The 24009-nt window shown below is 38.1% G+C and overlaps 2 protein-coding genes across 2 annotated transcripts; both read left to right on the top strand.

The window, feature by feature from the left end:
* The first annotated feature begins 81 nt into the window (after positions 1–81).
* Positions 82–9445, top strand: LOC131795053 (ATP-dependent RNA helicase DDX19A-like). Its single transcript, XM_059112618.2, has 10 exons — positions 82–217; positions 984–1056; positions 2246–2390; positions 3340–3432; positions 4108–4210; positions 4708–4822; positions 5208–5385; positions 6377–6614; positions 7330–7509; positions 8309–9445. Exons 1-10 carry the CDS (start codon positions 158–160, stop codon positions 8540–8542), a joined length of 1419 nt encoding a protein of 472 aa, XP_058968601.2. The 5' UTR covers positions 82–157; the 3' UTR covers positions 8543–9445.
* Positions 9446–13234: 3789 nt separating this feature from the next.
* LOC131795054 (ATP-dependent RNA helicase DDX19A-like) lies at positions 13235–22500 on the top strand. Its single transcript, XM_059112619.2, has 10 exons — positions 13235–13413; positions 15224–15296; positions 16072–16216; positions 17173–17265; positions 17967–18069; positions 18582–18696; positions 19082–19259; positions 19934–20171; positions 20885–21064; positions 21399–22500. Exons 1-10 carry the CDS (start codon positions 13342–13344, stop codon positions 21630–21632), a joined length of 1431 nt encoding a protein of 476 aa, XP_058968602.2. The 5' UTR covers positions 13235–13341; the 3' UTR covers positions 21633–22500.
* The last annotated feature ends 1509 nt before the right edge of the window (positions 22501–24009 follow it).

Here is a 24009-nt window from a genome sequence, read left to right as displayed (position 1 = left end):
CTCGAATCGACCTAGAATCGAACGGAATTCTCGTTTCCAATCTCCTCACGCACCGGAAGCAATTTTCTGACTGATCATCGTTACATGCGAACCTCGTTTGGATAGTCGACGGAAACTTTTATCGATTCTTTAATTTCAGATTAAATTTTATGTAGCAATGGCTGATGAAGACTGGGCGGCCGAAGTAGACGAACAGGAGCGTGAAATCTCTGGCCAGGTAAGCTGTGTTTTGCACGCGGACAAGCTTCATCTCTGAGACACGTGTGGGAAAAATAGAATCGGTTTGCTGAGATCTCCGGCTTCGAAGCATGTGTTGTCACGTTTTATGATAGTTTTTGCGAACTGTGACCTGAACTAAGGTAGGGAAATGTGTGAAGTGTTAAAGGCCAAGTAGTTCTGGATAATCCTATTCTTTTTCTGTCCGTATTTCGCGGCGAACTATCTCAGTGTGCAGCTCAGCTAACTGTTAGCTATGTACGCACAGCAAAGCAAAATTTTGCTTTCCGGGAAAAAGAGAGCCATGTTTATTTGCGGAAGTAACTGAACTCGTATTCTTGGAAAATAGTTTGTGTCTAAGGAACTTTAAGGCATCTATAGTCATAGTGAACTTACTACCCCGTGGAAAAGTTGAGGTTCTTAGTTCGGTAGAATTTATGTGCAGAGGCACTTGAATGACACAGGATTCATTCATTGACATAAAATTTATGAGAACTCAAGGTTTAACACATATTAAACTGTGTTTTCTGCGAAACAGCATGACAAACAATCCGTTTATTGTTTTCCAGTTCTTCACTACTTTTGAAACTTTTTCAGTCTGCCAAATAATACAAGTGTAGCTGTACTTGATCACTTAGAGTTATTTTTCACAATATTTGAATGGATCAGTCATTCTTCCTGCTCTTAGAGAATGAGGTAATTGTGTGATACATTATAATAAAATAAGACTGATAAGACTGCTGTTATTTTGATATCTTCACTTGTAGGTCAATAAACTCAAAATTGACAGTAATAATCCTGTATCACCTTCTGAACAAAAACCACCTCAAGATGACAATGGTATGATTCACCTTATAACATAGAGCTACATGATCCTATGATCCCAGTGTTACTCACTATTTATCAATATTCACCCTTTAACTCCCAGATTAAATTTGTAATTCTCCTTACTGTCAACCATAAAATTCTTTTAATGTTAGTTCAGAGAGTTAAGTATGGGATCAATTAGTAATCCTCAAATTGATATTTTTCTTTACTCTAATCACTTATCTGGTTGATATTGTATTGATATTGTAAGGAGAAATTTTGTCTTGGTCACTCATGGGAGTTAAAGGGTTAATTGAGATGTATAGCAATGAATATGCAGCTGATATACAAACATAAAGGAGGTAAGTTTCCAAAGAAATTATGGTGGTGTATCACAGGGGGAGTATAACAAGTTAATTTTGGTTTTATCAACTGAGTTTGTAATGTAAAATGTCTGCCATAAAGAGTTTAAAGGCTGATTTTTTGAGGAGTTAGCTCTTCATCCTTTGCTCTGATAAAGAAAAACTTAAGGGCTAATGTTCAGAACATCAGCTTTGAAACTCTTTACCATGGCCAATTACATTATCAACTCAGTTGATAAAACCAAATTTTCTTGATGCACAGACAATGACTGACCCATGGAGCCCTGTTTTCGGAGCAAGGCAGATTTTAACCCTTTAACTCCCATAAGTGACCGAGACAGAATTTCTCCTTACAATATCAATACAATATCAAGCAAACAAGTAATGTGAATAAAGAAAAAGATCAGTTAGGGGATTATAAGGTGATCTAATACCAAATTCTGCAAACTAACATCACAAGAACTGTATGGCAGACAGTAAGGAGAATTACTAAAGAGATCTTGGGAGTTAAAGGGTTAAAGGATTGATTTTCAATGTAGTAGTTTAAATATTGCATCAGGAGAAATTCCCCTCTTTTGTGTTCTATTGGATGCACACACATCATGAACACATACAATGAGAAAATGAAGCAATTTTGCAAAATTAACATGAGTTGCATAAAATAACTAGTTATGGTATGATATGCATGTGACATGTTGGTGAGAAAAATAAGATAACTTAAAGAATTTCACCTGACAAGAATACTTTCCAGTTTTGGTTGCATCTTGTCGCATCAATCTTTGACCAATTGCAATGAAATAGATAGCTGGACACCATTGCACTGGTTATGCTAATGCTATTATTAACTTTTCACTCAACAGAGACTGCAGAGGCTGTGGCAGAGGCTTCCTTATTAATCAAAGTTTTGAGGAATAAACTGGTCCAAAATAAGAATGAAGTTGAAGTGCAAAGGAATGATCCAAACTCTCCACTTCACTCGGTCAAGTCATTTGATGAATTACCTCTGTATGTATGCCTTCATTTCAAGTCGTGATTTGAATTTACAGAAAGCTTAATCCCACGAGGACATTCTTTTATTGTTTTCTTCACTGCAAGACTCATAAAAAATTGAAAAACAGAATGTGTATGGAATTTTATTGTGTTTTAAGGAAAATGTCAGCTAGGGGTGGGAAAACTGAACCATAAATGGCAATGGTAACAATGGTTTGAGATTTTGAGATTTGTTTGCAAAACATGGTTGGTCAGATATTGATCAATATTGGTCAGAATCAAATAAATTGAGCAAACCTTTCTCTGAGGTTTTTTTTAAAGCAAAAATTAACATTTATTGAAATTTGTCTCTCCAATGCAGACTGATGTTAAATTACCCTTATATGCCACACCCTGAGTTTAGAAACTCAAATTGTGAAAAAAATGTTTTTTAAAAGAAATCCAATAAACTGCTAGTGGAGTCTTGAGAAAGTTGCTGCATTTTGGTTTCTCCAACAAATGCACACATGCACAAATTCTCCTACATTGAAAACAGGAATTCTTTGAATCCTTACCAACATTTTCAGATGAAATGATATGTACATCATATCTTTTAACTTAGACTTATGTTTGATCATATATTGACATTGTTCAACCAGTATCTTTTTCACTCCTGTCAGACTTTCAATGTGTTTAATTTTTTTATGTAAATCAACTGGAAATTTGTTCTTTTGTTAGGTTGTTGTTAGCTTAGTGCTTAGGCATTTGATACAGACTTTGAAATTTTCTATTACTAGTTTTAACCTATTGATGGTTGAAGCGTGTTTTCCAGATGTTCTCTTGGACCCCAAATTTGTTGCTTTAACTTGAATTATTTTGTGATTGTCATAACAACTTTCTTTATGATTATTAATGATACTTTTAGTTCTGATTTTGTTGGCTTGAAGATTGAGCTCTAAATGTTATGAAAAATATTTTCCTTTAGGTCTGAACAACTGCGTAAAGGAGTTTATGCCATGGGCTTTAATAAACCATCCAAAATTCAAGAAACAGCCTTACCCATGCTCTTAGCAGACCCGTGAGTATTCACAAAACACGTTTTGAAATAGTGTTAACTCGTTGAATTTTACAATGTGCTTGTTTCTTGTTTGTGGAATATCAAAAAGACATTTAAGAAAAAAAAAAGATACTTCTATTTACTTAGAGAATAACACATGGGCCAGTGTAGATATTGAACTTCTTTGCAAGTGTTCAACTCTATATATTATGACTTAATGAATGGCAAACGCTCTGTCATTCCTTTATCAACCTGACAGGTCTGACAGAATGGTATGTCAGCAGCTGATGTGTCTGCAACTAATTGGCAATATTAATTTTACACATGTGTAGTTACCACTTTTCTCAGGGCTGGCAACCCTTGTGAAACACCGCAGGTCATATGATTAAAATGAATTTATGCATGTCCTGTTCAAATGATGCCTGATTGTACTTGTAAAGTCCGCCTACAAGAGGGCATAGTAAGATTTTTTGTCATGATTCAATCAAGACTGAAGAGCTTACCCTGCCTTCTATGCCTGTTTTTATATTGCTCCCCTTGGCTGGGATACACTTATCAAGTGTAGCAAATTATCCCATGAAGAGAGACTCTGTGAGAGTTTACTGGGAAGATCCAATAGTTTTTCAGCATGCCACAGTAGTGTATTTCTTGCAAGGATTTGATAATTGCTTTGCATCATCTCTCTATTTTTTTCAGGCCAAGTAACATGATTGCTCAGTCACAATCAGGAACTGGAAAAACCGCTGCCTTTGTGTTGACTATGCTAAGCAGAGTTGATGCAACAAAGGCCTACACACAAGTAGATAACCACATATTTCTTCTCGTAGCCAGCAATGCAGTTGTCTTATTAGGGGGAGTTAACGTTACAAACTCATGATCATTAATCCAATGGATGTCAGTCACCCCCTTTATTACAGATTTCTTTCTCTCTCCAGCCTTCCACTGCTGTAAAAATCAAAACATGGCAGCAGTAATTTTCACCAAGAAAATACTGAGCACTTGCTTGCCAAAATTACGCCTGTTCTACAGGCTATTTCTATCTTGGTGATTTTAATAATACCATAGTAATAATTTTCCAAATGGATGGTTAAAAGTTCTTGGTTTTTCAGATGAAGGAAGATAATTATAAAATGATAAAAAATGCATTTTTTCACAATTAAGTTTTACACATGCTGATTGAAATGTTCTTGTCAAATATGTATTTGATGTAATTAGAGGTGTGCAGTGGGTTAATAAAAATAATGATTTTGATGTAGCAGTTACCATTTTCCATGGTTTCATGTTGTTTGTTTTCAGGTGGTGTGTTTATCACCAACATATGAGCTGGCATTACAAACAGGCCAAGTTGCTGAAAAAATGGGACAGTTTTGTCCAGAGATCAAAATCTGTTATGCAGTAAGAGGAGAAAGAGGTGAGAAATTTTATCAAAAAAATAGAACTGCCAACCCTTTACGCCCTACATCAGTATGAAAATTCTCTCCACTGTTCTGTATACATTTTCTTAAGTGCTGAAAAGGAGAATTTGTTTAGCAATCAGAGGCTTCTTTAGTTGGTGATCATTTCCTTAATTCTTGTGACCTTCATGTGTGATCCAAGGTGATTTTGTTAGGAGAAATTAAATGCTCATCACTCTCAGGGGACAAAGGGTTAATAGTCAAGAAATACTGATTTAGTGAGTTCCCTTGAAACAAAAGACGTGCAATTATTAGCAAAGCGAATTCTTGCCAAATGTAAATCTGAAAAGAGCAGCCTTTTTTACTGTTACATTAATAACAGAACCATTCTTTTTTTAACAGTTTCAAGAGGCCAGAAAGTAACAGATCACATAATATTTGGAACACCTGGCACCCTCCTTGACTGGATTTTAAGACACAAAGTTCTGGATCCAAAGAAAATCAAGATGTTTGTGTTAGATGAAGCTGATGTCATGATTGCTCTACAGGGACACCAAGATCAGTCAATTAGAATACACAAGTAAGCCTTGAGCTTCATATTTAAGGTGGATAGGTCGCTGTAACATGAAGTGACTTGACGTATTGCTTCTCTCCCCCTCCCCCTTTGGATGGAATGGTGGCATGTGAAGCATTTCACAAGGTTTCCCTGACAGTTGGGAGATGCAGTGTCAGTGCGCTGGACTCGGGGTTCAGAGGTGCAGGTTTAAGACCTGGCTGCATCATTTTGTTGTGTTCATGGTCAAAATAGTTTACTCTCACAGTGCCTCTTTCCAGCCTGGATTACAAATAGGTGCTGGAAAATGGTCTGGAAAGCCTGATTAAATTTTGGGGTGGGGGGTTACCTCACAATGGACTGGCATCCATAATCCTCCAAATTGTTTCATTCTAGGCAAATGAAAAAGCTGCTGCTGGATGAGCCTTTGGTTTGAGTACAAACTTTACTTTATGTCCCTGATATCACTAGGTGTAAGTCCAAAGTACTGTGAGGGGAAACTGTGTTTCTTACCAGCAAAACTAAGACTAGAGCTTGAACCTGAACCTCTCCATCTAGAGGTCAGCTAAGTCCAGGCTTATCAGTGTAGGCTGCAATGAGATAAGTAAAAGTTGAAGTCTGCACTCAATCCAAGTGGCCTACAAGGTACTGGAATTTATCCTAGCCTTCTTAGCAAGAAGTGACCAGAAATATTGCTACTCTCCCCCAGATGGGATTTCAGTCCACAGGGTTACTGCGCAGCATTTCATCAGGCTTCCTTGACAGTTCACTTCCAACCTTTTTATACTCCTGGGTGGAGACAGGCACTTTGAGATTAACATGGCCTATCCTGGAAAAAACTAAATGACTCAGCCAGGTCACAAGTCAGGAACTCTTGAGCCAGATTCCAGCACACTAACATCTCCCCACTTGTCAATGAGATGATGTACAGTGCAGATATTGTTCCCTTACTTTCCTTATCTCAGAATATCCCCAAGAGCTTGATTAAGGTATTAAGCAATGTTCCTTTGTTTCTAAGGACTTTACCCAAAGACTGTCAAATGCTGCTTTTTTCTGCAACATACGATGATGAGGTGATGAAGTTTGCAGAGTCTGTCGTACCCAGTCCAATGGTGATTCGATTACGTCGTGAAGAGGAGAGTTTAGACAACATTAAACAGTACTATGTTGTGTGTCGGAGTCAAGAGGAGAAATTTCAGGCCCTTTCAAACATGTATGGAGTGGTGTCTATAGGACAGTGTATTGTGTTCTGCCAGGTAAGTATGGTTAACACTGCCAAACCTTATCCTCTTCTCTAGAATTGTGTCAACCAGTCAATGACTCTAAATGGGTACAGTTGTGACAGGTTATGGTTGTTGTTGACAGTCCTGAATCTTAGTGTGCATTTTACAATTTGAACAGTGTCCTGCCCTTTTGGACCAAAAGTCTAGGATGGCATTTGAACTTTGGCATAGAACAGTGCACATGTGTGAACTGTGATTCTGGGCCTTGACATCTTGTTGGATTATATTGTATTAGATGCACTTCTACAATGTTGATATTCTCAATGTACGCATTTTTTTTTGTACAAAACAGGGTAGCAAAAGGAATAGATTTTGTTTTGAGAAAGGGAAAGGGTCTGAAGGCCTAATGCACATCATCCTCAACATTCCAAGGATTTTAAGGGGAAATTGCTTTGCCTGAGTTTGAGTTCAGGTTTAAAGTGTGCTGCTAAGGCTGTACTTGATGAATTTTGACATCAACCAATTGACCCCTGAGAGTGACTAGAATTTAAATTCTCCTTATAATATTAACCCTGAATCACACATTAATGTTACAAGAAAAAAGAAAGTGATCATAAAATTAAAGAAGCTCTTGATTGTTTAACCAATTCCCCTTGTTAGTGCCATAAAGAATGCAAGGTGAACAGTATGGAAAATATGCATACAGGGTTTGGGTGTAAAGAGTTAAAAGAGGTTTTTATTATTTCAGACCCGTAAGGCAGCCTCATGGCTGTCACAGAAAATGAGCCAGGATGGACATGCTGTGGCACTGCTATCTGGTGAGATAACAGTGGAGCAGAGGATTGCAGTCCTTAACAGATTCCGTGATGGCAAGGAGAAGTTGCTCATCACAACAAATGTCTGTGCCAGAGGCATAGATGTAGAGCAGGTAAAGAACTAGCTGGTGTATGTGAGACACAAATACTGAGAGCAGGTGTGGTTAAGGGGGTCGTGTCTTTCTGCTGTTTCATTTATCACAATTAAGGTGTTAGGTTTTTAATGGCTCATGTTTTACTTGAAGTGATTCAGGGATTGTCAGAATAACAAATAATGGGTTAAGCTCCCCCCTCCCTCCTCCAGCAGGTAAAGAACTAGCCTGTGTATGCGAGACACAAATACTGATAGCAGGTGTGGTTAAGGGGGTCGTGTCTTTCTGCTGTTTCATTTATCACAATTAAGGTGTTAGGTTTTTAATGGCTCATGTTTTACTTGAAGTGATTCAGGGATTGTCAGAATAACAAATAATGGGTTAAGCTCCCCTCTCCCTCCAAAAAAAAACCCACCCCCACCCCCCACCCCCCACCCCCCACCCCCCACCCCACGGTAGTCACAGGTATTTTTTCAGGTCAGGTGATCGTAGGGTTTCAAGAAAAATGATTTGTCATGGTGACACAATGAGTTGTGTTCCCAAATGTCTGGAAGACTCTTGTGGAGGACTTCTTCCTGGCAAACATCTCTCCTGCCCAAGCATCAATACTGGTTACACCCTTATTTGGAGAAATTAACTTGTAAAAGTGAAAGAAAGGTTAGCCAATACAGCAAGGGGTGGGAGGGGGGGTGCTGCTGAAAGCTAGTGTCAGTGATGCATGCTTTTACAGGGTTAGGGGGCATATTTCCTAAGTTGAGGGGAAGGAGATCTTTATAAAAAAGCTGTCAGTTGAATGATAAGATTTGGGTTTCATTCGCAGGTGACAGTTGTGGTTAACTACGACATGCCAGTGGAGCCCACAGGCAAACCGGATTTTGAAACGTACCTACACAGAATTGGTCGGACAGGCAGGTTTGGCAAGAGTGGCATCGCAGTGAACTTTATTGATGGTCAGCGGTCTATGGCAACCATGAAGAAAATTGAGGTACATTTTGGGAGAAAAATTACACTTCTCGAGACCAATGATGTTGATGCATTGGAGAAACTTGCATAACAAGACATGTCTCTATTGCCCATAGAGTTTTACCAAAACAAGACGACGTCCGTTTCAGATGCACTTAAAAAGTTCTCCATCGATACGTCGCCCATTTGATAGCCATGATCTTCAGTTTCGTTTGTTCCCATTTTGAACCCAATAAACTCGAGGGTTTGCTTCCTCTCTCAGCCAATCAAATCGTATGACAGTGACTTTACTTTCCCTTCATTTACACGTGTAGTTCCTAGTGTTTTGATTGGCTAAGAGCATTGGAATAACAAAAGATATTTGTTGTTACCTCTTAACCCTTCAACATCCAGCAGTGAGTGACTCAAAACTTCTCCCTGTAATATCTTTACATTATCCAGCCAACAGGTAACGAGAACACTCAAACTTATCAGGTTGAAGTTATTGTGGTCTTAAACCAAATTCTTCAAACCAACTTACGAGAAAACGTGTAGGGAATTAGAGGGTTAAAATGGACTGTATTTTACTTTCTCTTTCCACGTCATTCGCTGTTGATTGGTTACTTAAAAACCTTTTTATAGAAAGGCTAATTAAAAATAGTTTTAAAGCAAAGGGACTTCCTTTTATCTTGTTCCAAACCTGTATTAAAGGAAATCTGTTGTTTAGGAATTACATGTAGAACTTTAACCCTTTGAGTGTGGTATTGGATCAACTGATAATCCCCTTATTGATATTTTTCTTTATTCTCATCACTTGTCTGCTTGAAATTGTATTTACATTGAATGGAGAAACAACGTCTTGGTCACTTGTGGGAGTGAAAGGGTTAAAGCCGAGACTTAACTGGTTAGAACGATCTCTTTTGAGTTTGACAAATCAACAGCTTCTTGGGTACTGCGACGGCAGTGATGTTCATTATGTGTTGTCGATATTTTTTTATGTCTTTTCTGTATTACAAAATAAAAAAGCTGTTGTTGGCAATGAAGTGAATGAGAAACCACCATACAGAAATCAAGCTTCAAATATGTTTATTGTTCAAATGGACAATTTTTCCTTAGAACTTGTTCTTAACAACTAGACTATAGATATATTTCAATTTAAATTCACAACTATAAATTTACTTTTTTACACCTTGAAATTGAATTTCAACTAATCCCATAGTTATCGTTTGACATTTGAGAGAATCTTGTGAGACAGCCAGTTTATACACAGCGCTAACATAGATTGTGTAAAAATGATCTTTGTTAAGAGTAGCCTGCGGCTCAAGGTTTTTTTCTTCCTTTGTTGTGTTCATCACGCGAACAAAGGAAGGCGAAAAAAAAACGCGGGAGCGCAAAAGCCGTTCCTTTTATCTTCTTTTTCGCTCTTCGAGCGAAAATATGAACAATGAGCACATATTTTATTACACGTTCTCTGATGTTAGCAAACCTGTTCGAGTACGTTTATATGGCACACATTTCATCGAGTAATCGCGAGGAATGTTTCGGCTGCTTATAGCCAACTTGGAGTAAAAACAAAGTGCCGATTTTGGTAGATCAGCAATGAAACGATAATGATCTGTCTTAGCATACGGACAGGCCTTCAATATTAGTGCTGCAGGACGAGTGTTTCTACACCAACGAGTAAGTTTAGGGCCTTCAGCATAGCGAGCCAGCAAGCAGTCTAAAAGGGATCTGGCACTAATAATGGATTATCAGTGCCAGACCCATTACAGACCTCACGCTCACCCGCGTCACTCAAGGCGCCAGAACTATTCGCGGGCGAATTCGCTCGCACTGAAGAGCTAATAATGTAGGTTTGTTCGCAGGCTAGATATGATTTTCTTCTCTTATTCTCGTGCCAAGCAATCTGTAAATCTTGTGTTATTTAAGTCGCTGAGTGTTACGTTTAAAGTGTTTATTTATAAACTCTCTGACTTATTACCTTAGGAACTGCCTCCATCGATCGACAAAATCTTTTGATACTGCGCAGGCAATGAACGGATCCTAATAGAAAGGAGGAAAGGTGTTTTTCATCACTAGATTTAGTGGCAAAATGCCAAAATGGCAGTCTCAAACTGTAAAAAAGGAATTCAATGCATTCCTTTTTCCAAATTTTTCGAGAATACGAACAAATCGAGAGACTGGGAATTTCGCGTCTGCCATGAAGATACAGGCATCCAATTTTTTACCGCCATGTTTGAGCGCTATCTTGTGCCAAACTCAGCGTGGGAAGGTCGTAGCAGCGCTGTTCCTTTTTTCTGCCATTATTTCGGCTTTGAATTGACAAATGCTAGTTAAGGTACTTTTGCAGTTATACTTAATCCTTTAATCCCTAAGAATGACCAGCATCAAATTTCTCATTTCAGTATCACTCTTGCATCACACTTTAAGGAAATGAGAATATAGGAAACAATCGCTGACTGAGGAAGCTTATGATTGTCAATTAAATTCTCCTTGTTAGTTCATAGGAAATATTTAGATAATAGTATGGAGAATATGCATATTAATGAAAGGGTGTAAAAGGCTTCCAAACTTACGCCGTTATCAAATGACGGCCGGTTCCTATCGAGATACAATCGACTCAAAACAGTTCTCTGCTCTGATGCAAGTAGTTTGTGAAGCTCATTCTTCTGACGCTCTTCTTCATCATCTGCATGCGTAAGAAAGAGAAAACAATTAAAAAGCGAAAAAAACGGCTCTAATATGTTAAAATGTCATACTTAAGCTCAATTTCCACAGTTTTCTCCAGTCCGGTCTTCGATCCTCCCGAAAAAGACTTCCCGGGATGAGCGCAGGCTCATTTCCCGAACGGCGGGTGATAATCGAGCCTACATTACACAACACTGAGTGACAACCTTGATAACTACATTTGAGGATTTAAGTAGATCACTGCCTTTATAAACCATAGCCAGTGAGAATTGTAGTCAAATACCTGGCAAGCTCTACATGCCGAATGAGCAGCTGGGAATTCAGAAGCGGAAGGAAAGTAATATTTCAACCTCTGCCACATCTATTATGCATATTATGATGGTTCGTATTAAACCCGTCGAAGTGATATAAATCAATGAATTTTGAATATATGAAAATCATACATGTGTATTGCGGTTTCATGATATGTATGAGAGCGAGTAGAGAAACCCTACTTAATGAATGTAAACGAAGAAGTTACAATTCATAGACGGGTCTATGAATTGTAACTTCTTCGGTTACATTCATTAAATCTGTAAACCAGAGTAGCATCAAACCATGTCTGATTGTCCAGCTGGTTACCGTGTGAACTTTCATGTATTTTAAACCCTACTTATTTAGTGGGTGGAAATAAGGCCTGAAAAAAGAATGTAGGCCCGTTAGCGATTTGGACCCATGACCTTTGCGATACCAGACATAGACTCCCGGAGTGGCATTATTGACCTCTGCTCTACCAACTGAGCTAACAAGCCAACCGGGTGCTGGTCATCTATAACGGTTTATAACGATTACTGTTCAGAAGCGATAACGAAAATCTCCTTTAAAAGCAGGCACTTTTAATCGGTACAAAGACGGTAAAACGGTAGCGGCTTAAAATACAAACTCAAAAACAAAAACCTCCAAAATGCGACTAAAACTGAAAAACACACTCGCGAGAAATCGTACGCATAACATGCTTACGAACTGGTCAAATTTAAATGTCTCAGCGCGCGCGCGCTTATCGCACGACACGCCAGTCCGGTACTTTATTCTTAACAATTGCCATGCACAGGTTTTACACAAGCACTCAAAGTTTACGATCTCTTGACGATTCTGTGATATATTTCTATACATATTCTGCTAGAATTTTATTGTTTATACAGGCCCCCATTGATACCAGCTTGCAGCTGAATTGGGCCAGCCTGGTTTATTGCCAATGAATAAATGAAATAACTGAGAAGGGTAACGTGACTTATTTGTCTCGTTATCAAATTATCGTTCTAAGCTTCCTCGATGAGTAAAAAAAATTAAATGAAAATTTCATAAGAATTACCGGGACAGTGTGTTGCAAATTATTAGACCGCACGGTCAGTATTGGTTAAAGATTTTGTTATTCCTTACAATTAGGCGATTCCGGAACACTTAAACTTTCCCAAAGTGTAATAACCCTTATCGTCTACTCTGTCTTGGTCTATGTCAGTATCCCTAAACGTTAGCTACTTAACCGGCAGATGTGTCTTGTTAGTAAGGACACCACTATCTTCACGCCATACATTGTCATTCATACGACAGTTACACTGTTCACTGTTTTATGCGCATGCGCACATGTGTTCTTCATGTGCTGCACCACTCCGGTAGGTCATTTTCTCAGAATTAGGTGAAAGCCAAAAGCCATCCATCAATGCAGAAACAAAGCACTCGTATTTAATGAATTGCTCACAGTGCGGGTAACACACCAGTTAAGATATGCTCGCTCCTTTGAAGTACATATTTCGCGAGTAGACTCCCGGAGTGGCATTATTGTCCGCTAAAGTCTTGTTTTCGCTGTCGTGACTGTCGTGAAAGTCACACCAACTCCTTGTTAATTGTTAATTTTGTTACTTTCCTGTCCTTTTCACACTTGTGTTTAGCTCTTCCGAGAACTAAAATGAAGAAAAAAGGCTGACAAACTTAACCATGTGGCCAGGTTTACACGCGCTCCTACACGCGTGTTACCGCGCATCTGCAGGTGTATTATGACGCAATTTGCGTCACAAACGAAAAAACATTACTGGGATCGAGATGAAATATGGCGGCCTTTTTGAGTTACATAGCAAGATGAATATGGAAAGAACTGCCTATTCTGATACCGCAGCAGAAGCAAAAATGGCATTTGAGAGATTTTTCAACTTCCAGTTTATGTCATCTGCTGTTTATGTTGCTTGAATGAAAAATGTGACTCGTAAAGCAGCTGATAATCTCTTAACTGGAAACCACGTGAAATCTTCACGTCAACTGGTAAGGTAAACTTTTACTGACTTTTAACACAGCGTTACGGATACATTGAATCATTTTTTCTCTGCTTCCTGTTATTTTTAGTTGCGAAGCAAGCCTGAAATCTTTTCGGATTATTCTGATATTTTAATACTTTTTGTGCAACTTTAAATGTTTAGCGAGATATTCAAGTACGTTACTCCTCCAGGGAGCTGAGTTTGCAGCACAAGGTTCTCAATCGGGCTGAACACATTTCTTGATTGTTTTTTTCAGTTTATGTCATTCGATATTCGTTAGTCGGCACTATCTGAGAAATAATTGTATAGCTGGTAGTTAATCCGAAATTGTCAGCATATTCACATTCTTCAATTTTTTAAAACTGTCCAATTAAGGATTAATTTGAATATTATAAGTATCCAAATTAGTCCTAATTGAACAGTTTTGAAATATTAAAGAATAATAGCTTGACAGAGAAAAACCAAATTATGGCTGACTAGGTATGAGTAAGAGGACTATATGCTTGTCCAATTTTGGAAATAATTGGATGCAAAAAATTTTGTGAATTTTCCAACTTGAACGGCATGTAGTCCTACATATACAAATATTGCAACTTACACGTAGACACTAAACTTCGGTAAAGGAGAATAACTAAGGGTGGGGTGGTAGTACTTGGGGTGCTGTTGGCCTCTCAGAACCCCAATAGTCTATTCTGCAGCAAATTATGGCAAATATAATTGTCATGATCCCAACTTGGTCACCTTCTGTTTCTGTTTATACATCTACCTTATAAAGCCCTTAAAGTAGATCATCCTGCCATGACCCCTGACCCCTTGTGCTGAACAGATCTTGAACTGTGCACAAGAGATGGGTGACTAATTACTAACCTGCAATGGAGTCAGCTTCACCAACAGAGGCTGCTCCTCAGTCCTGATCTGGGATGCTCAGTCCTAGTCCACCAAAAAAAGGAGAAGGGTGTGAAAACTGTTTCGGAAACAGAACTGTCATGCTGCACTAAACAGATCTTGAACTGTGTACAAGAGATGGGTGACTAAAAGCTGACCCACGATGGAGTTGGCTTCACTTGCAAAGTCTCTTCCTCAGTCTTGATCTCTGAGATGCAAAGACCTGGTCCACCAAAAAAAAAAAAAAAAAAAAAAAAAGGAGAAGAGTGTGAAAACTATTTCAGAAACAGGACTGTCTTGCTGCGCTAAAAGATCTTGAACTGTGTATAAGTAATTCTGGATAATCCTTTCGTTGGTATTATTTTTCTGTCCGTATTTCGAGGCAAACTATCTCAATGTGCAGCTCAGCCAACTGTTAGCCATGTACGCACAGCAAAGCAAAATTTTGCTTTAAGGGAAAAAGAGAGCCATGTTTATTTGCGGAAGTAACTGAACTCGTATTCTTGGAAAATAGTTTGTGTCTAAGGAACTTTAAGGCATCTATAGTCGTAATAAACTTACTACCCAGTGGAAAAGTTGAGGTTCTTAGCTCGGTAGAATGTATGTGCAGAGGCACTTGAATGACACAGGATTCATTCATTGACATAAAATTTACGAGAACGTAAGGTTTAACACATATTAAACTGTGTTTTCTGCATAACAGCATGACAAACAATCCGTTTATTGTTTTCCAGTTCTTCACTACTTTTGAAACTTTTTCAGTCTGCCAAATAATACAAGTGTAGCTGTACTTGATCACTTAAAGTTATTTTTCACAATATTTGAATAGATCAGTCATTCTTCCTGCTCTTAGAGAATGAGGTAATTGTGTGATACATTATAATAAAATAAGACTGATAAGACTGCTGTTATTTTGATATCTTCACTTGTAGGTCAATAAACTCAAAATTGACAGTAATAATCCTGTACCACCTTCTGAACAAAAACCACCTCAAGATGACAATGGTATGATTCACCTTATAACATAGAGCTACATGACCCTATGATCCCAGTGTTACTCACTATTTATCAATATTCACCCTTTAACTCCCAGATTAAATTTGTAATTCTCTTTACTGTCAACCATAAAATTCTTTTAATGTTAGTTCAGAGAGTTAAGTATGGGATTAATTCGTCATCCTCAAATTGATATTTTTCTTTACTCTCATCACTTATCTGGTTGATATTGTATTGATATTGTAAGGAGAAATTTTGTCTTGGTCACTCATGGGAGTTAAAGGGTTAATTGAGATGTATAGCAATGAATATGCAGCTATACCAGATCAGTTAGGGGATTATAAGGTGATCTAATACCAAATTCTGCAAACTAACATCACAAGAACTGTATGGCAGACAGTAAGGAGAGTTGCTAAAGAGATCTTGGGAGTTAAAGGGTTAAAGGATTGATTTTCAATGTAGTAGTTTAAATATTGCATCAGGAGAAATTCCCCTCTTTTGTGTTCTATTGGATGCACACACATCATGAACACATACAATGAAAAAATGAAGCAATTTTGCAAAATTAACATGAGTTGCATAAAATTACTAGTTATGGTACGATATGCATATGACACGTTGGTGAGAAAAATAAGATAACTTAAAGAATTTCACCTGACAAGAATCCTTTTACAGTTTTGGTTGCATCTTGTCACATCAATCTTTGGCCAATTGCAATGAAATAGATAGCTGGACACCATTGCACTGGTTATGCTAATGCTATTATTGACTTTTCACTCAACAGAGACTGCAGAAGCTGTGGCGGAGGCTTCCCTATTAATCAAAGTTCTAAGGAATAAACTGGTCCAGAATAAGAATGAAGTTGAAGTGCAAAGGAATGATCCAAACTCTCCACTTCACTCTGTCAAGTCATTTGATGAGTTACCTCTGTATGTATGCCTTCATTTCAAGTCGTGATTTGAATTTACAGAAAGCTTAATCCCATGAGGACATTCTTTTATTGTTTTCTTCACTGTGAGACTGATAAAAAACCGAAAAACAGAATGTGTATGGAATTTTATTGTGTTTTAAGGAAAATGTCAGCTAGGGGTGGGAGAACTGAACCATAAATGGCAATGGTAACAATGGTTTGAGATTTTGAGATTTGTTTGCAAAACATGGTTGGTCAGATATTGATCAATATTGGTCAGAATCAAATTAATTGAGCAAACCTTTCTCTGAGTTTTTTTTAAAGCAAAAATTAACATTTATTGAAATTTGTCTCTCCAATGCAGACTGATGTTAAATTACCCTTATTGTAGTTAATATGCCACACCCTGAGTTTAGAAACTCAAATTTTGAAAAAAATGTTTTTTAAAAGAAATCCAATAAACTACTAGTGGAGTCTTGAGAAAGTTGCTTCATTTTGGTTTCTCCAACAAATGCGCACATGCACAAATTCTCCTACATTGAAAACAGGAATTCTTTGAATCCTTACCATCAATTTCAGATGAAATGATATGTACATCATATCTTTTAACTTAGACTTATGTTTGATCATATATTGATATTGTTCAACCAGTATCTTTTTCATTCCTGTCAGACTTTCAATGTGTATAATTTTTATGTAAATCAACTGGAAATTTGTTCTTTTGTTAGGTTGTTGTTAGCTTAGTGCTTTGGCATTTGATGCAGACTTTGAAATTTTCTATTACTAGTTTTAACCTATTGATGGTTGAAGCATGTTTTCCAGATGTTCTCTTGGACCCCAAATTTGTTGCTTTAACTTGAATTATTTTGTGATTGTCATAACAACTTTCTTTATGATTATTAATGATACTTTTAGTTCTGATTTTGTTGGCTTGAAGATTGAGCTCTAAATGTTATGAAAAATATTTTCCTTTAGGTCTGAACAACTGCGTAAAGGAGTTTATGCCATGGGCTTTAATAAACCATCCAAAATTCAAGAAACAGCCTTACCCATGCTCTTAGCAGATCCGTAAGTATTCACAAGACACGTTTTGAAATAGTGTTAACTTGTTGGATTTTATAATGTGCTTGTTTCTTGTTTGTGGAATATCAAAAAGACATTTAAGAGACAAAAAAAAAGATACTTCTATATACTTAGAGAATAACAAATGGGCCAGTGTAGATATCGAACTTCTTTGCAAGTGTTCAACTCTATATATTATGACTTAATGAATGGCAAACGCTCTGTCATTCCTTTATCAACCTGACAGGTCTGACAGAATGGTATGTCAGCAGCTGATGTGTCAGCAGCTGATGTGTCAGCAGCTAATTGGCAATATTAATTTTACCTATGTGTAGTTACCACTTTTCTCAGGGCTGGCAACCCTTGTGAAACACCGCAGGTCATATGATTAAAATGAATTTATGCATGTCCTGTTCAAATGATGCCTGATTGTACTTGTAAAGTCCGCCTACAAGAGGGCATAGTAAGATTTTTCATCATGATTCAATCAAGACTGAAGAGCTTACCCTGCCTTCTATGCCTGTTTTTATATTGCTCCCCTTGGCTGGGATACACTTATCAAGTGTAGCAAATTATCCCATGAAGAAAGACTCTGTGAGAGTTAACCCTTTTACTGGGAAGATCCAATAGTTTTTCAGCATGCCACAGTAGTGTATTTCTTGCAAGGATTTGATAATTGCTTTGCATCATCTCTCTATTTTTTTCAGGCCAAGTAACATGATTGCTCAGTCACAATCAGGAACTGGAAAAATTGCTGCCTTTGTGTTGACTATGCTAAGCAGAGTTGATGCTATAAAGGCCTACACACAAGTAGATAACCACATATTTCTATCATAGCCAGCAATGCAGTTGTCTTATTAGGGGGAGTTAACGTTACAAGCTCATGATCGTTAATCCACTGGATGTTAGTCACCTCCTTTATTACAGATTTCTTTCTCTCTCCAGCCTTCCACCGCTGTAAAAATCAAAACATGACAGCAGCAATTTTCACCAAGAAAATACTGAGCACTTGCTTGCCAAAATTATACCTGTTCTACAGGCTATTTCTATCTTGGTGATTTTAATAATACCATAGTAGTAATTTTCCAAATGGATGGTTAAAAGTTCTTGAATTTTCAGATGAAGGAAGATAATTATAAAATGATAAAAATTGCATTTTTTCACAGTTAAGTTTTACACATGCTGATTGAAATGTTCTTGTCAAATATGTATTTGATGTAATTAGAGGTGTGCAGTGGGTTAATAAAAATGAAGGTGAAAAAAAATACTGATTTTGATGTAGCAGTTACCATTTTCCATGGTTTCATGTTGTTTGTTTTCAGGTGGTGTGTTTATCACCAACATATGAGCTGGCATTACAAACAGGCCAAGTTGCTGAAAAAATGGGACAGTTTTGTCCAGAGATCAAAATCGGTTATGCAGTAAGAGGAGAAAGAGGTGAGAAATTTTATCAAAAAAATAGAACTGCCAACCCTTTACACCCTACATCAGTATGAAAATTCTCCCCACTGTTCTGTATACATTTTCTTAAGTGCTGAAAAGGAGAATTTGTTTAGCAATCAGAGGCTTCTTTAGTTGGTGATCATTTCCTTAATTCTTGTGACCTTAATGTGTGATCCAAGGTGATTTTGTTAGGAGAAATTAAATGCTCATCACTCTCAGGGGTCAAAGGGTTAATAGCCAAGAAATACTGATTTAGTGAGTTCCCTTGAAACAAAAGATGTGCAATTATTAGCAAAGCAAATTCTTGCCAAATGTAAATCTGAAAAGAGCAGCCTTTTTTACTGTTACATTAATAACAGAACCATTCTTTTTTTAACAGTTTCAAGAGGCCAGAAAGTAACAGATCACATAATATTTGGAACACCTGGCACCCTCCTTGACTGGATTTTAAGACACAAAGTTCTGGATCCAAAGAAAATCAAGATGTTTGTGTTAGATGAAGCTGATGTCATGATTGCTCTAAAGGGACACCAAGATCAGTCAATTAGAATACACAAGTAAGTCTTGAGCTTCATATTTAAGGTGGATAGGTCGCTGTATCATGAAGTGACTTGACGTATTGCTTCTCTCCCCCTCCCCCTTTGGATGGAATGGTGGCATATGAAGCATTTCACCAGGTTTCCCTGACAGTTGGGAGATGCAGTGTCAGTGCGCTGGACTCGGGTTCAGAGGTGCAGGTTTAAGACCTGGCTGCATCATTTTGTTGTGTTCATGGTCAAAATACTTTACTCTCACAGTGCCTCTTTCCAGCCTGGATTACAAATGGGTGCTGGAAAATGGTCCGGAAAGCCTGATTAAATTTTGGGGTGGGGGGTTACCTCACAATGGACTGGCATCCATAATCCTCCAAATTGTTTCATTCTAGGCAAATGAAAAAGCTGCAGCTGGATGAGCCTTTGGTTTGAGTACAAACTTTACCTTATGTCCCTGATATCACTAGGTGTAAGTCTAAAGTACTGTGAGGGGAAACTGGAGGCCTATCCTGGAAAAAACTAAATGACTCAGCCAGGTCACAAGTCAGGAACTCTTGAGCCAGAGTCCAGCACACTAACATCTCCCCACTTGTCAATGAGATGATGTACAGTGCAGATATTGTTCCCTTACTTTCCTTATCTCAGAATATCCCCAAGAGCTTGATTAAGGTATTAAACAATGTTCCTTTGTTTCCAAGGACTTTACCCAAAGACTGTCAAATGCTGCTTTTTTCTGCAACATACGATGATGAGGTGATGAAGTTTGCAGAGTCTGTCGTACCCAGTCCAATGGTGATTCAACTAAGTCGTGAAGAGGAGAGTTTAGACAACATTAAACAGTACTATGTTGTGTGTCGGAGTCAAGAGGAGAAATTTCAGGCCCTTTCAAACATGCATGGAGTGGTGTCTATAGGACAGTGTATTGTGTTCTGTCAGGTAAGTATGGTTAACACTGCCAAACCTTATCCTCTTCTCTAGAACTGTGTCAACCAGTCAATGACTCTTGATGGGTACAGTTGTGACAGGTTATGGTTGTTGTTGACAGTCCTGAATCTTAGTGTGCATTTTACAATTTGAACAGTGTCCTGCCCTTTTGGACCAAAAGTCTAGGATGGCATTTGAACTTCGGCATAGAACAGTGCACATGTGTGAACTGTGATTCTGGGCCTTGACATCCTGTTGGATTATATTGTATTAGATGCATTTCTACAATGTTGATATTCTCAATGTACGCATTTTTTTTGTACAAAACAGGGTAGCAAAAGGAATAGATTTTGTTTTGAGAAAGGGAAAGGGTCTGAAGGCCTAATGCACATCATCCTCAACATTCCAAGGATTTTAAGGGGAAATTGCTTTGCCTGAGTTTGAGTTCAGGTTTAAAGTGTGCTGCTAAGGCTGTACTTGATGAATTTCGACATCAACCAATTGACCCCTGAGAGTGACTAGAATTTAAATTCTCCTTACAATATTAACCCTGAATCACACTTTAATGTTACAAGAAAAAAGGAAGTGATCATAAAATTAAAGAAGCTCTTGATTGTTTAACCAATTCCCCTTGTTAGTGCCATAAAGAATGCAAGGTGAACAGTATGGAAAATATGCATACAGGGTTTGGGTGTAAAGAGTTCAAAGAGGTTTTATTATTTCAGACCCGTAAGGCAGCCTCATGGCTGTCACAGAAAATGAGCCGGGATGGACATGCTGTGGCACTGCTATCTGGTGAGATAACAGTGGAGCAGAGGATTGCAGTCCTAAACAGATTCCGTGATGGCAAGGAGAAGTTGCTCATCACAACAAATGTCTGTGCCAGAGGCATAGATGTCGAGCAGGTAAAGAACTAGCTTGTGTATGTGAGACACAAATACTGATAGCAGGTGTGGTTAGGGGGTCCTGTCTTTCTGCTGTTTCATTTATCACAATTAAGGTGTTAGGTTTTTAATGGCTCATGTTTTACTTGAAGTGATTCAGGGATTGTCAGAATAACAAATAATGGGTTAAGCTCCCCCCTCCCTCAAAAAAAAAAACCCAGGGGGTGCTGCTGAAAGCTAGTGTCAGTGATGCATGCTTTTACAGGGTTAGGGGGCATATTTCCCAAGTTGAGGGGAAGGTGGTCTTTATAAAAAAGCTGTCAGTTGAATGATAAGAGTTGGGTTTCTTTCGCAGGTGACAGTTGTGGTTAACTACGACATGCCAGTGGAGCCCACAGGCAAACCGGATTTTGAAACGTACCTACACAGAATTGGTCGGACAGGCAGGTTTGGCAAGAGTGGCATCGCAGTGAACTTTATTGATGGTCAGCGGTCTATGGCAACCATGAAGAAAATTGAGGTACATTTTGGAAGAAAAATTACACTTCTCGAGACCAATGATGTTGATGCATTGGAGAAACTTGCATAACAAGACATGTCTCTATTGCCCATAGAGTTTTACCAAAACGAGACGACGTCCGTTTCAGATGCACTTAAAAAGTTCTCCATCGATACGTCGCCCATTTGATAGCCATAATCTTCAGTTTCGTTTGTTCACATTTTGAACCCAATAAACTCGAGGGTTTGCTTCCTCTCTCAGCCAATCAAATCGTATGACAGTGACTTTACTTTCCCTTAATTTACACGTGTAGTTCCCAGTGTTTTGATTGGCTTAGAACATTGGAATAACAAAAGATATTTGTTGTTGCCTCTTAACCCTTCAACATCCAGCAGTGAGTGACTCAAAACTTCTCCCTGTGATATCTTTACATTATCCAGCCAACAGGTAACGAGAACACTCAAACTTATCAGGTTGAAATTTTTGTGGTCTTAAACCAAATTCTTCAAACCAACTTACGAGAAAACGTGTAGGGAATTAGAGGGTTAAAATGGATTGTATTTTACTTTCTCTTTCCACGTCATTCGCTGTTGATTGGTTACTTAAAAACCTTTTTATAGAAAGGCTAATTAAAAATAGTTTTAAAGCAAAGGGACTTCCTTTTATCTTGTTCCAAACCTGTATTAAAGGAAATCTGTTGTTTAGGAATTACATGTAGAACTTAAACCCTTTGAGTGTGGTATTGGATCAACTGATAATCCCCTTATTAATATTTTTCTTTATTCTCATCCCTTGTCTCCTTGAAATTGTATTTACATTGTATGGAGAAACAACGTCTTGATCACTTGTGGGAGTGAAAGGGTTAAAGCCGAGACTTAACTGGTTAGAACGATCTCTTTTGAGTTTGACAAATCAACAGCTTCTTGGGTACTGCGACGGCAGTGATGTTCATTATGTGTTGTCGATATTTTTTTATGACTTTTCTGTATTACAAAATAAAAAAGCTGTTGTTGGCAATGAAGTGAATGAGAAACCACCATACAGAAATCAAGCTTCAAATATGTTTATTGCTCAAATGGACAATTTTTCCTTAGAACTTATTCTTAGCAACTAGACTATAGATATATTTCAATTTAAATTCACAACTATAAATTTACTATTTTACACCTTGAAATTGAATTTCAACTAATCCCATAGTTATCGTTTGACATTTGAGAGAGACAAAGACAGCCAGTTTATACACAGCGCTAACATAGATTGTGTAAAAATGATCTTTGTTAAGAGTAGCCTGCGGCTCAAGGTTTTTTTTCTTCCTTTGTTGTGTTCATCACGCGAACAAAGGAGGGCGAAAAAAAAACGCGGGAGCGCAAAAGCCGTTCCTTTTATCTTCTTTTTCGCTCTTCGAGCGAAAATATGAACAATGAGCACATATTTTATTACACGTTCTCTGATGTTAGCAAACCTGTTCGAGTACGTTTATATGGCACACATTTCATCGAGTAATCGCGAGGAATGTTTCGGCTGCTTATAGCCAACTTGGAGTAAAAACAAAGTGCCGATTTTGGTAGATCAGCAATGAAACGATAATGATCTGTCTTAGCATACGGACAGGCCTTCAATATTAGTGCTGCAGGACGAGTGTTTCTACACCAACGAGTAAGTTTAGGGCCTTCTCCATAGCGAGCCAGCAAGCAGTCTAAAAGGGATCTGGCACTAATAATGGATATTCAGTGCCAGACCCATTACAGACCTCACGCTCACCCGCGTCACTCAAGGCGCCAGAACTATTCGCGGGCGAATTCGCTCGCACTGAAGAGCTAATAATGTAGGTTTGTTCGCAGGCTAGATATGATTTTATTCTCTTATTCTCGTGCCAAGCAATCTGTAAATCTTGTGTTATTTAAGTCGCTGAGTGTTACGTTTAAAGTGTTTATTTATAAACTCTCTGACTTATTACCTTAGGAACTGCCTCCATCGATCGACAAAATCTTTTGATACTGCGCAGGCAATGAACGGATCCTAATAGAAGGAGGAAAGGTGTTTTTCATCACTAGATTTAGTGGCAAAATGCCAAAATGGCAGTCTCAAACTGTAAAAAAGGAATTCAATGCATTCCTTTTTCCAAATTTTTGGAGAATACGAACCAATCGAGAGACTGGGAATTTCGCGTCTGTCATGGAGAAACAGGCATTTTTTTTAACCACCGTGTTTTCGCGCCATCTTGTGCCAAACTCAGCGTGTGAAGGTCGTAGCAGCGCAGCTCCTTTTTTCTGCCATTAGTTCGGCTTTGAATTGAAAAATGCTAGTTGAGGTACTTTTACAGTTATACTTAATCCTTTAATCCCTATGAATGACCAGCATCAAATTTCTCATTTCAGTATCACTCTTGCATCACACTTTAAGGAAATGAGAATATAGGAAACAATCGCTGACTGAGGAAGCTTATGATTGTCAATTAAATTCTCCC

Source organism: Pocillopora verrucosa, chromosome 9 (assembly GCF_036669915.1).
Source record: "Pocillopora verrucosa isolate sample1 chromosome 9, ASM3666991v2, whole genome shotgun sequence".
Taxonomy (NCBI): domain Eukaryota; kingdom Metazoa; phylum Cnidaria; class Anthozoa; order Scleractinia; family Pocilloporidae; genus Pocillopora; species Pocillopora verrucosa.
This window is presented reverse-complemented; position numbering and strand designations above follow the sequence as displayed.

Coding starts and splice junctions, on each gene's coding strand:
- LOC131795054 (XM_059112619.2), top strand. CDS start 13,342: ATGAAAAATGTGACTCGTAAAGCAGCTGATAATCTCTTAACTGGAAAC. Junction 16,217..17,172: donor TCATTTGATGAGTTACCTCT/GTATGTATGCCT, acceptor ATTTTCCTTTAG/GTCTGAACAACTGCGTAAAG. Junction 18,697..19,081: donor TGCAGTAAGAGGAGAAAGAG/GTGAGAAATTTT, acceptor TTTTTTTAACAG/TTTCAAGAGGCCAGAAAGTA.
- LOC131795053 (XM_059112618.2), top strand. CDS start 158: ATGGCTGATGAAGACTGGGCGGCCGAAGTAGACGAACAGGAGCGTGAA. Junction 4,823..5,207: donor TGCAGTAAGAGGAGAAAGAG/GTGAGAAATTTT, acceptor TTTTTTTAACAG/TTTCAAGAGGCCAGAAAGTA. Junction 6,615..7,329: donor AGTGTATTGTGTTCTGCCAG/GTAAGTATGGTT, acceptor TTATTATTTCAG/ACCCGTAAGGCAGCCTCATG.